The sequence below is a fragment of the Dipodomys spectabilis genome, unplaced genomic scaffold, assembly GCF_019054845.1.
Source record: "Dipodomys spectabilis isolate Male_0828 unplaced genomic scaffold, ASM1905484v1 ptg000699l, whole genome shotgun sequence".
Lineage (NCBI taxonomy): Eukaryota > Metazoa > Chordata > Mammalia > Rodentia > Heteromyidae > Dipodomys > Dipodomys spectabilis.
The window spans coordinates 386689-401321 of record NW_024871376.1 but is presented as its reverse complement, the minus strand read 5'-3'; the positions used below and the strand labels follow the sequence as shown (position 1 = coordinate 401321).

General features: G+C 48.7%; 1 protein-coding gene across 4 annotated transcripts in view; it reads right to left on the bottom strand.

Moving 5' to 3' along the window:
- The window catches only part of Ranbp17 (RAN binding protein 17), a 216685-nt gene extending 206728 nt beyond the window's left edge, over positions 1–9957 (bottom strand). For all 4 annotated transcript variants that reach the window (XR_006146423.1, XM_042672349.1, XM_042672352.1 and 1 more), the window contains exons 1-2: positions 9892–9957; positions 768–914 (exon numbers count right to left, since the gene is read on the bottom strand). Coding sequence is in view for 3 of the 4 variants with exons in the window: in XM_042672349.1 (XP_042528283.1) it covers positions 768–914; positions 9892–9909 (165 nt within the window). In the remaining variant the exon portion in view is untranslated. The remainder of the gene's footprint in view (positions 1–767; positions 915–9891) is intronic.
- Positions 9958–14633: the final 4676 nt, after the last annotated feature.

The window sequence follows — 14633 nt, the reverse complement described above, 5'->3', positions numbered from 1 at the left end:
TTTCCTGCCCCAGCTGGCTTTGAACTGCAATCCTCAGATCTCAGCTTCCTGAGTAGCTAGAATGACAGGCATGAGCCACCAGGGCCTAGCTGTTGTTGTTTTAATTAATTTACTTATCTTTGACCACACTTGGTCAAAAACCACATATAATAAATCTACAAGTAAGGTTGGCTTGCTTCCTGTTATTTCACAAAACCTCAAATCTACTGTATGTTCCTTTGCAGAGAATTTCTTCAACTCTGCTCTAAATTATAGTCTCTCGCTTTGGTGCCCTCCATACATTTGCTAACTCTTATATATCTGTACCCCAACCAATAAGCCACCTTAACTCATGTACATAACGCAAGTAAACAGTAGGGTGCTTGGTTTTACAGTTAAGTATTTATTAACTGAAATGCTGAATGAATAGTTATGAATATCTAGAAAGGAGACAGGCAATAGACAGGACTATTCTCAATAATCATTTCAGGTTTCAAAGTTATTACAACATAATTATATCACTTAAGAATTTTATTGTTTCTGAAGTGTATATTGCACTCAATAACCTTAGGAATCAAAAAACAATTTGTATTTATTCCTGGTTCCACTTCCTTGCTCTTCTCTAAGTTTGCTTCCCTGGTTTTCAGCTCTTTCCCTGATTAACCTGATAGTGAAATAAGCTATAATGCAACAACATGTGGCAAAAACTACCAATATCATTGAATCTGACACACACAAGTTCATTAACATTTCTCTTTCATACTTAAACACTGTTATCACATACTTACTGTTCCTTGTTCTAGTAACAGCTGGCACTTGCTGAGACATTCTGGGCTGTCAATGAGCTCCAAGAGTGCTTTCTCAGCTTCTATCCTTTGCGTAAGATCAGACCCTATGTAGAGATGAGTACACAATGCTTCCAATTCAGCCAAACTCTTAAGGAAAAAAAGGTCACATTTTAGTTTATGATAAGGTAAATATATCCATGGAAAACAAGAGTTCAAAATTGTTAAAACAGGGATACAGGAGGACCCTTGCAACAATGAGATATACAAGTCCTTATGTCGAAAAATGAACTTTACAACTTTGGGAGGGGGGGAACAAAGAGGGGGGAGGATACGAAGGGATGGGAAGGGGAAACAAAGCAGGAGGCTACAATGCTTAATAAGAAATGTGCTCATTATCTTACCCATGTAATTGTAACCCCTCTGTACAGTATTTTCACAATAAAAATATAAAAAAACAAGAGTTCAAATATCATGCCTGTATATACATTCATTCAATATATATTTAGTGAGCTGCAACTAAGTACTGAAGGACACAGCAGCAAGTTAACTAGGCACACCTCCTATTTCCCCAATTCCTTATAAACTGATAGTAATGTAACAGAATTCTAAGAGAATATAAAGGGAAAGAAAACTTGCCTAATCCAAGGAATTAGAGAAGGTATACCTAAAGTAACATTTATACTGAACTGTTCAAACCTGAAAGGGTAGTTCAGACATGAAAGACCAGAAGGTAGTCTAAGAAAACGAACAGTATTCACCAGAGTAGTTCAGCAATAGAAAGCTTACCTAACAAGTGTAAGGTCCCAACCAAATTCAACCTCCACTACCACAAAATAATAATAGCAATTAATTAATTAAAAAGTCATTGTGGCTAGTAAACAGCAAGGAAGAAATGCCAAATGAGGCCTTAGAAATAGGTAGGGGGAACAATCCAAATGGCAGATAACTCAATTTATATTAATTCTTTTAGGTTGGAAAGTTTTCAATTGTTTGCCTACTAAAAGAAGCAATTACAAATACCTACTGGTCTTTTGAATTCATAGTGACTCTATCATTTTTTGAACTGTCATTTTTTTGACTCCATGGTATTTATAACAAGGCAATAACTAATTATTTGCTAGCAACTGCCTTTTAAGAATAAATAATTCGCCAGGCGCTGGTGGCTCACGCCTGTAATCCTAGCTACTCAGGAGGCTGAGATCTGAGGATCGCGGTTCAAAGCCAGCCCGGGCAGGAGAGGACCGTGAGACTCCGATCTCCAATAAACCACCAGAAAACCGGAAGTGGCACTGTAGCTCAAGTGGTAGAGCGCTCGCCTTGAGCTGAAGAGCTGAGGGACAGCGCCCAAGCCCAGAGTTCAAGCCCCACAACCGACCAAAAAAAAAAAAAAGAATAAATAATTCATTCTATTTACAAATATAATTTCATCTGAGGATATAGGACCAATGGAAACAGCCCAAATTTTTTTCCCCCATGGTACTATGGTTTGAACTCATGGCCTTATACTTGCTAGGCAGGAGTTCTATTAATGAACCACACCTCCAGCCCTATTTTTTTTTTGGGTCCAGTCATGGGGCCTGAACTCTTGGCCTGGGTGCTGTCCCTCAGCTCTTCAGCTCAAGGCTAGCACTCTACCACTTGAGCCACAGCGCCACTTCCGGCTTTCTTTTTTTCTGCTTATGTGGTGCTGAGGAATCGAACCCAGGGCCTTAAGCATGCAAGACGAGCGCTCTACCACTGAGCACCTTCCCAGCCCTCCAGCCCTATTTTTTTGCAGATATTTTTAAGATATGATCTTTGCCCTCACATTACATATGCCTGGACCACAATCCACCTGTATGTATGTAGGTAGGTAGGTAGGTAGGTACATATGTATGTAGGTAGGTAGGTACATACATAGGTAGGTAGGTAGGTACATACGTAGGTAGGTAGGTACATACGTAGGTAGGTAGGTATGTATGTAGGTAGGTAGGTACGTAGGTAGGTAAGTACGTAGGTAGGTAGGTACATAAGTACGTAGGTAGGTAGGTAGGTAGGTAGGTAGGTAGGTACATACATAGGTAGGTAGGTAGGTACATATGTATGTAGGTAGGTAGGTACGTAGGTAGGTATGTATGTAGGTAGGTAGGTAGGTAGGTACATAGGTAGGTAGGTAGGTAGGTAGATAGGTAAGTAGGTAGGTACGTAGGTACGTAGGTATGTAGGTACGTAGGTATGTAGGTACGTAGGTAGATAGGTACCTAGGTAGGTAGGTAGGTACATAGGTACATATATATGTATGCATGCATATATTTACTAGTACTGGGGCTTCGACTCAGGACCTCACACTTTCCCTTGGCTTTCATAGCTGTCACTCTTCCACCTGGAGCCACACTTCCACTTCTAGCTTTTTGCTGGATATTAGGAGGTAAAGAGTTTTGTGGATTTGTTGGCAGTGGCTACCTCCAAACCTCAATTCTCAGATGGTGCCCACTGTGATCTACCTGAGGCTTCCCATAGTTTCCAGGAGGACAGTATGGGCCTCCAGGGGAGATGGTGATCTGGTGGAATTTTTGTCCAGGCTGGCCTACAACCTCGATCTCCCCATTTTCAGCCTCTCAAAGCAAGCATCACAGGCAGGAGACACCAATGCCCAACTCAACCTCAAAGAACTTGAAAATTAGTTCAGAATTCCTTTTCACTTAAAAGAATTTTTGTTAAAGGCAATTTACTAACACAAATGACTTCACCTGAAACTTGAATTACAAATTTATCCTTGAGGACAAAAATACTGGCATACATTTCAAAATCATGTAGGCAAATGAAGGTAATGGGAAATCTGAAGAAATGCCAATTTTGGTCCTTCCTACACTGAATTTTCATGTGGCAACCTTACACCTACACTACTCTACACAGTCCCTCAAATAATAAGAACAGACGAGTATCACTGAAATGGAGACTCCCGAGGTCTCTACATTCTTTTCTTACTCCTCCTTAACTCACCACAGCATTTTCCACTTCATTAACTACGTTGTAGCCTTGGGAATTTGCTGCTAGGATGGAAATAAAAGTTCTGAAGTGTTGAGTTGGTTAAGAGAAAGAACCACAATGGACTACATTTCAGACATTTCCCCACCTAGAATGAATTTATAAGACCAGATTACTACTATAAATTATTGTTTACCACACTAATATTCACAGAAAAGTTTTTGGTTCATAAACACATATAAATTAGTTTATTTTCCTTTTTTCTGTTTTTTATTTTTTCTTCACCAGTTCTGGGGCTTGAACTCAGGGCCTGGGCTAGCACTTTACCACTTGAGCTCCACAGTGCCACGTTTGGCTTTTTCTGAGTAGCTTATTGGAGATAGGAGTCTCCCAAGCTGGCTTTGAACCATGACCCTCAGCTCTCAGCCTCCTGAGTAGCTAGGATTATAGGCATGAGCCACCAACACCCAGCGAATTCTCTTATTTTCTCCAGGGTAAGAAATACAAAAATGAAAAGAGCTACCTTCTCTCTTATCATCAACCTCAGAAATTTTCCCTTTCAACTAAAAATCTGAAGATCCAAATTTTAAACTGATAATACCTAGCATATTATCATTCTACTGTTGTGCATTCTTATAGCCCCAAGACTCTATTTATTTACTTATGTATTTATTTACTGTGCAGGTGCCTCTCAAATTTCTGATGGCACTTTTTCTCTCTGGACTTTCTTATCAGTATATCTGAATGCTGGATTGACCTACTGTAAGTACACCTTCTAAATATTTCTATTTAGCAGAAATTACCATAGTTATAATGCACAGATTTTGCTTTTTTTGAGACTGCCTTTTGCAAGCTACAACTTTAAATATACAAGCTTTTATTAAATAACTAACTGCCCATATGTCGTTCACTTTTTAAAGAAATGCAGTTTGTCAATTTGATTTAATGACACTCAAAACAGAAGCGGGGGTTGGAGGTGTGGCTCAGTTGGTAGAACACTAGCCAATGAGTGCAAATATCAGGCACTGAATTCTTTTTGGTCTTTGGTCCAAGACCAAAAAGAAAAAGACACAACAAGACTGGTGTGCAAATTAAATTGTATTTAAGTCAACAATGCTACCAATCAATTACCCTTTGTTCTAAAGATATTTCAAATTATAACCAAATAAAAAGTAGTACAAGGTTAAAAGGCCTGAACTCTTTCAAAAGACTACAAAAGGGAAATCAAATTTTCTTTCACCATAATGGTAACAAACACATGCTGATTACAGAAAACCTTTTTAGAAAAACAGATACATACATAAAGACCTTACCCTGGTGGAAAAGCATTATCAACTATTCAAACGATCTGCTAATTAGCATATGACTTTCTCTGTAAGAGTATTGACACTCTATAATAAGAGTACTGACAAAGTAACATAAGTTTCACACGTTGATGTGTAAGAGTACGGTTACTATGACAATGCCTCTGAAATAGATGTCAGCTTACTGACATCTTGACAAGGTTTGGGCTATTGAAGTTTCTATAAGGTTGATATCAACATAACCCATGTAAGTAACTAGTAAGTACAACCAGAACACCTGCATATATCTTTTCCATGAAGTCACTATCAAAGAGATAGTACTCAATTATCATAGCCAATGATGTAATCTGACTTGCATCTAATACCGTCAAAATCAGTCGACTTGATGCTTGCCTTTGTATTTGACATAACTGTGTATTGTACACCAGCTCCCACATGTGCGTCTATCAACAGGTGAATGTGGAGTCAACTGCGGATGAAAACAGCTATGTTGTCTGGCTCCTTAGTAACAGAAAGCTGACATGGGTTTCCCAGCTGGACAGAGGGGCAGCCGAACAGGAGAATAAAGGCCAAGGGTGGCAAACAGGAAGGATGACAGAGGGGCTCAGAAACACAAGGAACGTTGGGAGACTGTGTATATTTCCCTGACTTTGATTTCTGTGACAGCTTTACAAATGTATACGTTCAATTGCAGTTTAAGCATATGCATTTTATAGTGAGTCAATTAGACTTCAATAAAGCTAAAGTAAGAAAGAATGAAGACTTTTGTCTCAGGAAAATAAATATTCCCTAATAATAAAAACATATAAACCACAAAATTCCCACTTCAATTAAATTGAAAGCTCTTTTCAATTACCTCCCTATATCTTTCTGCCTTCTGGAATTAAGCTTCTTGATTGCCCTTAATAGGCACTATCTTCATTTTGGAGTAACTCATTTCCCCAAACTCTCTGCTTTCTTCTTCCTCTTACTACCATTTCCTGAGCTCCCTAAAGGTTTATTCCTAGATGCCTTGGAACTCTTCTACTATAAATCAAATAATGCTTGCTTAAGTACTTCATCATTTACTGCAGTATCACTATCTGAAAAACAGACACCCCAAATCCATATATTTTCAATATTCCCATTTTACAGCCGAAGCTGACACACCATATATATGTGAGTGGTTAAAGTCTAGAAAGTTCAACTTTATGACTGAATTTTAGGTCAATTAAGTCTATAAAATTCAATTCTGCCGATGGATGTCCAGGCACTGTTGCCTCCTGAACCTGCTGTTCTGTCACCCTTCTCCTCTAGCTGCAGATGAGGTCCCGTTTACCCTACTTTCAACCACAACTGCTCTCCACCTTTAGAGTATCTACAAATGCCTTCCAGAGGAAGCTCGAGCAGCCTCAAATCTCAAAAAAGTAACAATATATTTCCCATAGATTTCAACTTCAAGTGTCTACTTTCAGTGGTTCCAGGTCTAGACCAGCATGCAAATTTTCAAGCTTGTTATTATCTTTTCCTTTCGTCTCTCCCTAGTCTTCCCTGTTGAGTTCAAAATTTGACTTCACCCAGAAAGAAATCTGTCATCTATCCTCAATCTCTGGGATGTAACCTATAAACAAGTAACCATTCTCAATCACATCTCGATCAAAGCTGGGAGCCTGACTGAGGATTAAAAATCTCTTTCTGGAACCATCCTCAATTATTTCCCTTATTCTCTCTTAATTTTCAACAAGCAGTTGAATCTTGGCTCTTTCTCGGTCCCCACAGCTTACTTGTTAATTCTCTTTCCTTCCTCATCCAGATGGCTAACTTTTAACTAGCCACCCAGTCCAGTAGTGGCAGTGGGATGTACACAGTGGAAAGAACAAGGAACTTATGGGTTGTTAGGCCTACTGTAGTTCTGCCACCTTGACCGGGCCACAACTGTTCTAAGACTCACTGTGTCCAGAAATTTAAGACATTCATATGCACACTCTCCAGAAATAAAGTGTACACACCTATTCTCTGAGGGCTAGTGCTCAGTTCCCAAAAAGCACTGCAAAACTTAAAATGCCAGGTGCTGATTTTCACCATTTCCAACGCTCCTAGGGTAAACTGGCACACCGTGCGGTACACATGCCACAGGGTTTCCTTCTGTTTTCTGGACACCCAACCTGCCTTCCTTCGCCCAGATCCCACTCGGTTACATCCCACTCAAGGACTGGGTCTTGAGACTCCAAGCCTCTTACTCTTGCTTGGCCTTTTCACCCCAAGACATCACTAGAGCCAAGAAATGCCCCAGCTCAGAGGAGAGACTGGCCGCCAGCGCAGGCGTGGCCCGGAGCCCCACCGCAGGCCCCACCGCAGGCGTGGCCCGGAGCCCCACCGCAGGCCCCACCGCAGGCCCCACCGCAGGCCCCACCGCAGGCCCCACTGCAGGCGTGGCCCGGAGCCCCACCGCAGGCCCCACCGCAGGCCCCACCGCAGGCGTGGCCCGGAGCCCCACCGCAGGCCCCACCGCAGGCGTGGCCGGGGCCCGCAGCCCCACCGCAGGCCCCACCGCAGGCGTGGCCCGGAGCCCCACCGCAGGCGTGGCCGGGGCCCGCAGCCCCACCGCAGGCCCCACCCAGGCGTGGCCCCGGGGGCCCGCAGACCCACCACAGACCCACCACAGGCCCCACCGCAGGCGTGGCCCCGGGGGCCCGGCAGCCCCACGCAGGCGTGGCCCGGGGGCCGAAGTCCCACCGCAGGCCCCACCGCAGGCGTGGCCCGGGGGCCGCCCTCCGGCCGGGCTCAGGTGCGGTGGCGCTCTGGGGACGAGCATTAGCCCTGGTGACCCCTGTGGCTGCGAGGAGCCTCTCCTGACCCCTGACCCCTGACCCCTGCGCGGCCGCCTCCGGCGCCCCTTCCGCAGCAGGCCTGGCCTCCACCTCCTCCTCCCCCCTCCCGCCGTCCAGGGCCTGTCCCAGGGCAGGGATCCTGGGGTTCTGCCTGCACCAGCGCGTGCGCTCCCCACGGACGCCGTGCCGGGAGGGAGGGGGCTCCCCACGGACGCCGTGCCGGGAGGGGGAGGGGGCTCCCCACGGACGCCGTGCCGGGAGGGGGAGGGGGCTCCCCACGGACGCCGTGCCGGGGGGGAGGGGGCTCCCCACGGACGCCGTGTCGGGAGGGGGAGGGGGCTCCCCACGGACGCCGTGCCGGGAGGGGGAGGGGGCTCCCCACGGACGCCGTGCCGGGGGGGAGGGGGCTCCCCACGGACGCCGTGCCGGGGGGGAGGGGGCTCCCCACGGACGCCGTGCCGGGAGGGGGAGGGGGCTCCCCACGGACGCCGTGCCGGGGGGGAGGGGGCTCCCCACGGACGCCGTGCCGGGGGGGAGGGGGCTCCCCACGGACGCCGTGCCGGGAGGGGGAGGGGGCTCCCCACGGACGCCGTGCCGGGAGGGGGAGGGGGCTCCCCACGGACGCCGTGCCGGGGAGGGGGAGGGGGCTCCCCACGGACGCCGTGCCGGGGAGGGGGAGGGGGCTCCCCACGGACGCCGTGCCGGGGAGGGGGAGGGGGCTCCCCACGGACGCCGTGCCGGGGAGGGGGCTCCCCACGGACGCCGTGCCGGGGAGGGGGAGGGGGCTCCCCACGGACGCCGTGCCGGGGAGGGGGCTCCCCACGGACGCCGTGTCGGGAGGGGGAGGGGGCTCCCCACGGACGCCGTGCCGGGGGGGAGGGGGCTCCCCACGGACGCCGTGCCGGGGGGGGGAGGGGGCTCCCCACGGACGCCGTGCCGGGGGGGAGGGGGCTCCCCACGGACGCCGTGTCGGGAGGGGGAGGGGGCTCCCCACGGACGCCGTGTCGGGAGGGGGAGGGGGCTCCCCACGGACGCCGTGTCGGGAGGGGGAGGGGGCTCCCCACGGACGCCGTGCCGGGGGGGAGGGGGCTCCCCACGGACGCCGTGCCGGGGGGGGAGGGGGCTCCCCACGGACGCCGTGCCGGGGGGGAGGGGGCTCCCCACGGACGCCGTGTCGGGAGGGGGAGGGGGCTCCCCACGGACGCCGTGTCGGGAGGGGGAGGGGGCTCCCCACGGACGCCGTGTCGGGAGGGGGAGGGGGCTCCCCACGGACGCCGTGCCGGGGGGGAGGGGGCTCCCCACGGACGCCGTGCCGGGGGGGAGGGGGCTCCCCACGGACGCCGTGCCGGGCGCCTCGGCTCTGCCGTGCACTGCGCGGCCGGGACGGTGAAGCGGGGTCGCGTCCCTCCCTCGCCCCGCGGCCGGCCCGCGCCTCTGCCCGCACCCCGCACCGCCGGCCCGCGGCCGCCCGGAGCCCGCGGCCAGGGCGCGGCGGGAATGCGGGGAGGCCGGCGGGGCGGCTCCGGCAGCCGGGCCGCCGGGGTCCTCCGCGGCCGAGGGCGCGGGGCCGGGACGGGGCTCCTGGGCCCGGGTCGCGGCGGGGCCAGGGACGGGACGGGGCTCCGGGGCCCGGGTCGCGGCGGGGCCAGGGACGGGACGGGGCTCCTGGGCCCGGGTCGCCGCGGGGCCAGGGACGGGACGGGGCTCCGGGGCCCGGGTCGCGGCGGGGCCAGGGACGGGACGGGGCTCCGGGGACGGGGCTCCGGGGACGGGGCTCCGGGGCCGGGGTCGCGGCGGGGCCGGGGACGGGGCTCCTGGGCCGGGACCGGGGCCGGGGTCGCGGCGGGGCCGGGGACGGGGCTCCGGGGCCGGGGTCGCGGCGGGGCCGGGGTCGCGGCGGGGCTCCGGGGACGGGGTCAGGGCGGGGCCGGGGCTCCGGCTCGCGGCCCAGCGGCCTCGGCCGCCCTCCCGCGCCCCGGCCCCCAGACCTCGGCAGCCCGCCGGGGGCGGCCGAGCGCAGCCCGCGGCGCGGAGCGCACTGACCTGGAAGTGCAGCGCCATCTTTCCGGGAGGCGGCGCCGGCCGGCCGCTGAGGCGCTCGCGGGGAAGGAAGGGAGGGAGGCGGGGGCCCGCCGCCCGCCCGCGGGGTCCCGCGCGGCCCGCCGCCCGCGCTCGCCGCCCGCCGCCTCAGCGATCCCCTCAGCGCCAGCCCGCGCCGGGAGGCGGCGCTCGGAGCGCGTCGGGGCGGAGCGAGGCTGAGGGGCGTGGTCGGGGCGGGGCGATGGTGGAGGGGCGGGGCGTGGTCGGGGCGGGGCGATGGTGGGGAGGCGGGGCCTGGGAGCGCGCGGGCAGGGGGCGTGGCCGCGGGCGCTGAGCTTCCCAACGGCTCCTCCAGCCGCCGCAGGTCAACCGCTGCGGCCGCGGGAGGGTCGGGCCCTCGGACCGCCGCCCAACCGTCGGCCCGTGGCCCTGGCTCCCCGCGGGCGCCAGGAGCACAGGCCGACAGCCCGCCCCCGCCTGCGCCCTGTCGAGCTCCGCCGCTCTGCGGGAGCCCGGGACTGGCCGGCGGCCGGCGGGGCTCGAGCCCGCTCCCGGAAGCTCCTCAGCCCCCACCGCGCGTGCGCGAACTCGGCGCGGCCCGGCCGCCGCGTGCTGCCGGCCGCGCGTGTAACGCCGCTGCCTCTCCGACGAGCCTGCGTGTGTCACAGGCGAAACATGCCTACACACGCGGCTGCAGTGCAGCGTGCGCGCTCCCGAGACTGCCCAGCGCGTGCTACATGCGTGCAAACAAAGGTGCGTGTACAGACGCGTGTGCACACACACGGATGCATGGACAGATCCGTGTGCACACAGACACACGGATGCATAGACAGATCCGTGTGCACACAGACACACAGATGCATAGACACATACAGACACACAGATGAATGGACAGATCCGTGTGCACACAGATGCATAGATCTGTGTACATATAGATATACATGCCATAGATACACAGATCTCCGTATATACAGATACACACACCGTAGATACACAGATCTACATACATACAGATATACACACCCATAGATACACATGTGTACATATAGATATACACACCCATAGATACACAGATTCGTGTACATACAGATGTACACCCCCATAGATACACAGATATGTGTATGTACAGATATACACACCACAGATACACCGATCTGTGTATGTACAGATATACATACTATAGATACACAGATCCACGTACATACAGTATACACACTCATAGATACACAGATCTATGTACATACAGATATACACATCATAGATACACAGATCTACTTACATACAGATATACACACCCATAGATCCACAGATCCACGTACATATATACATACCATAGACACACAGATCTACATACATACAGATATCCATACCATAGATACACAGATCTGTGTACATACAGATATACATACCCATAGATACACAGATCTGTGTACATATGATATACATACCCATAGATACTCAGATCTACATATATACAGATATACATATCCATAGATACACATATCTGTGTACATACAGATATACATACCCATAGATATACAGATATATACAGACACATAGATATACAGATGTGTGTACATACAAATATACATATACATACATATGCCAGATACCTAGATATATACAGATCTATGTACATACAAATATAGATATACATAGATATGCACAGATACATAGATACACAGATCTATGTACATACAGATATACATATACATAGATATATAGATATACAGATTTATGCACATATAGATATAGATATACATAGATATACACAGATACATAGATATACAGATCTATGTACATACAGATATACGTATATACATAGAGATGTATATACAGATGTATATGCATACAGGTATACATATACACAGATACATAGATATACAGATCTATACACAGATATAGATATACATACATATACATATACACAGCGATATATACAAATAAACAGCTATACAGAGATAGAGATACATATAGATATACAGAGATACATATACAGAGATACATACATACATATAGATAAACATATACAGGTATATATACATATACAGATATATATATAGATATGCAGATACAGACATACATATATACATGTAGATATATATATACATCTCTACATATATAGATACATAAAGATATATATATACACATAGATATACATAGATATACAGCTATGCATATACACATACAGATATACATCTATTCATGTAGATATACATAGATATGTCAATATACATATACACACATATACATGTATATACAGATATACATATATAGATATGCATGTGTAGATATATGTATCTACATATAAATGTATACATATAGATACACATAGATGTACAGATATATATACATATACACACATCGATATACATATATATATATATATATACTATATTATGACCAGACCATTTTCCACTTCAGTTCTTGACCCTCAATCTTCATAACCTATCCACAGCCTAGCCAAGAATCTTCATCTTCACAACTGTACTCCAAATCCTTAACTTTTTTTCCTGTATCTCAACAGTTGGACTCCTCCGTGACTGGAGCTGGTACTGAGACTTGAACTTGAGACCTCGTGCTTTTCCTCAGCTTTTCTTCCTTCCCGCCCCCCATACCTGGTACTCTGCCACTTGAGCCACTGCTCCACTTCTAATCTTTTGCTGTTTCACTGGAGATGTGTCTTAGAAATCTGTCTCACTGGGTTGGCTTTGAATTGAAATTCTCGTATCTCAGCCTCCTGAGCAGCTAGGATCATAAGCATGAGCTGCCTGCACCCAGCTGTGTAAATACTTTTGGTGTCCAGTCTCAGCCATGACTCCTGCCCTCCAACACCTCCCAAAGCACCATCAGTGTTTGCTGACCACACCACATCTTCTCTATAAGACCATCATAACTGCCTGCTGCCTTTGCCTGACTTCTGTATTGTTTGAAAGTTGCACTTCAGCTAGAATTTCAGGTCCCAATAAAAGGAACAGGTGCTTGATTTTTGGACATGTGACTTCTTTTTCTCTAAAACACCTTTGGTACAAATACAGACTTGGACATTGTGGAGGATGTTGACCCTTGTGTGTGTTCACCAGGGAATCCTAGAAGCAAGAGGCCAGCTGCTCTTCCTTGTAAATTGGAGTGATTGCTGTCTCAAGATCTGTTCCAATTAACCCTCTCTTCTGTGATTATCTATCAACAAAGTATGCATTTAACTCCGTGTCATCAGATAATAAATTTAAGATGGAATTATGTCATGACAGCTATTAAAATTAGCATAGAAGGTGCTCCAGGGTGTCAAAGAATTCATTTCTGTCACAAAATTAAAGAAAGGACATTAGAGCCCTTAGGAATTACAGAATTATCTTTCTTTGTAGCAACTAACCTTCAAAAATAAAAGATCTTTGATATTTGTGGTTCTTCTTTCAGGGATTTCAAATAACTTGTAGTTTTGGTACCCTAGAATATTTGTCTAATGTCTCTGAGTCTGATTTGTTATTTCTAAGATCAAGATGATGATGAATCTATAATTCAAGGAACTTATACAGTCAAATGAGTTGAGAACATACTTTGAGGTCAAATACTCTGAAATACATATTCTGAGGTCAAATAATTTGGATAAATTTGAATGCCAGTCACAATGCTTACTAGCTGATAAATGAAGTAAAATAATTGAATTTGTCTGTGCCTTTTTTCATATGTACAATGGACATATAATTGTATGTATACATATATACTTATGTATGAGCTGGGCACTGGTGGCTCACACCTACAATCCTTGCTACTCAGGAGGCTGAGATCTGAGGATCATGGTTCGAAGCCAGCCAAGGCAGGAAAATTCGTGAGACTCTCATCTCCTTAACCATCAGAAAACACAAGTAGAGCTGTGGCTCAAAGTGGTAGAGCACTAGGCTTGGGTGAAAAAGCTCAGAGACAGGGGCTGGGAAGGTGGCTCAATGGTAGAGTGCGTGCCTTGCATGCATGAGGCCCTGGGTTCGATTCCTCAGCACCACATAAGCAGAAAAAGCTGGAAGTGGCGCTTTGGCTCAAGTGGTAGAGCGCTAGCCTTGAGCTGAAGAGCTGAGGGACAGCGCCCAGACCCAGAGTTCTGGCCCCATGATCGACAAAAAAAAAAGAAAGAAAAAGCTCAGAGACAGCACCCTAGTGTCCTAATGTCTCTTACATTCGGAGCAAATGTGCTACTACGTAAGCGAGGGTAGGTTTTACATTTTAAGTATTGCAGTTCTAGCTATGTCATGAAAACATGAAATAGACATGTTTCCATGACATATAATTTTATTGAACTCCCTAAGTTATGTTAGGCTTTTTTTTTTTTTACAATAAGAAAAGAAAACAAAAGCAACAACAGGGGAAAAAACATCTTGTTTCCAATTCCTGGAGTTTATGTTGATAAGTGTTATTTTATATGATCAAAGGTGGGACATCACTTCTTTAACAATCCAGCACAAAACCAAAGAAACAAGAACAAAATTTTTTTCCACTGCCAATATGACTATGAATTATTTCACAACCATGAGCACAGTGTATAGACGGGAAGCTAAAGTGACACGTACTTTCATTCGTTGGTACTACACTTACAACATAAAGGCATATTGCTATGCTCTAATAATGGCATCTCTTCCTACACCCCGCACCAAACCACTTGGGGCATTGTTCAGCGAGGCACCTTGCTTCCCTGTCTGGTAACCCCACTGTACTTCATAAACCCAGCCCTGGCGCCCCTTGGAGGCCAGTGC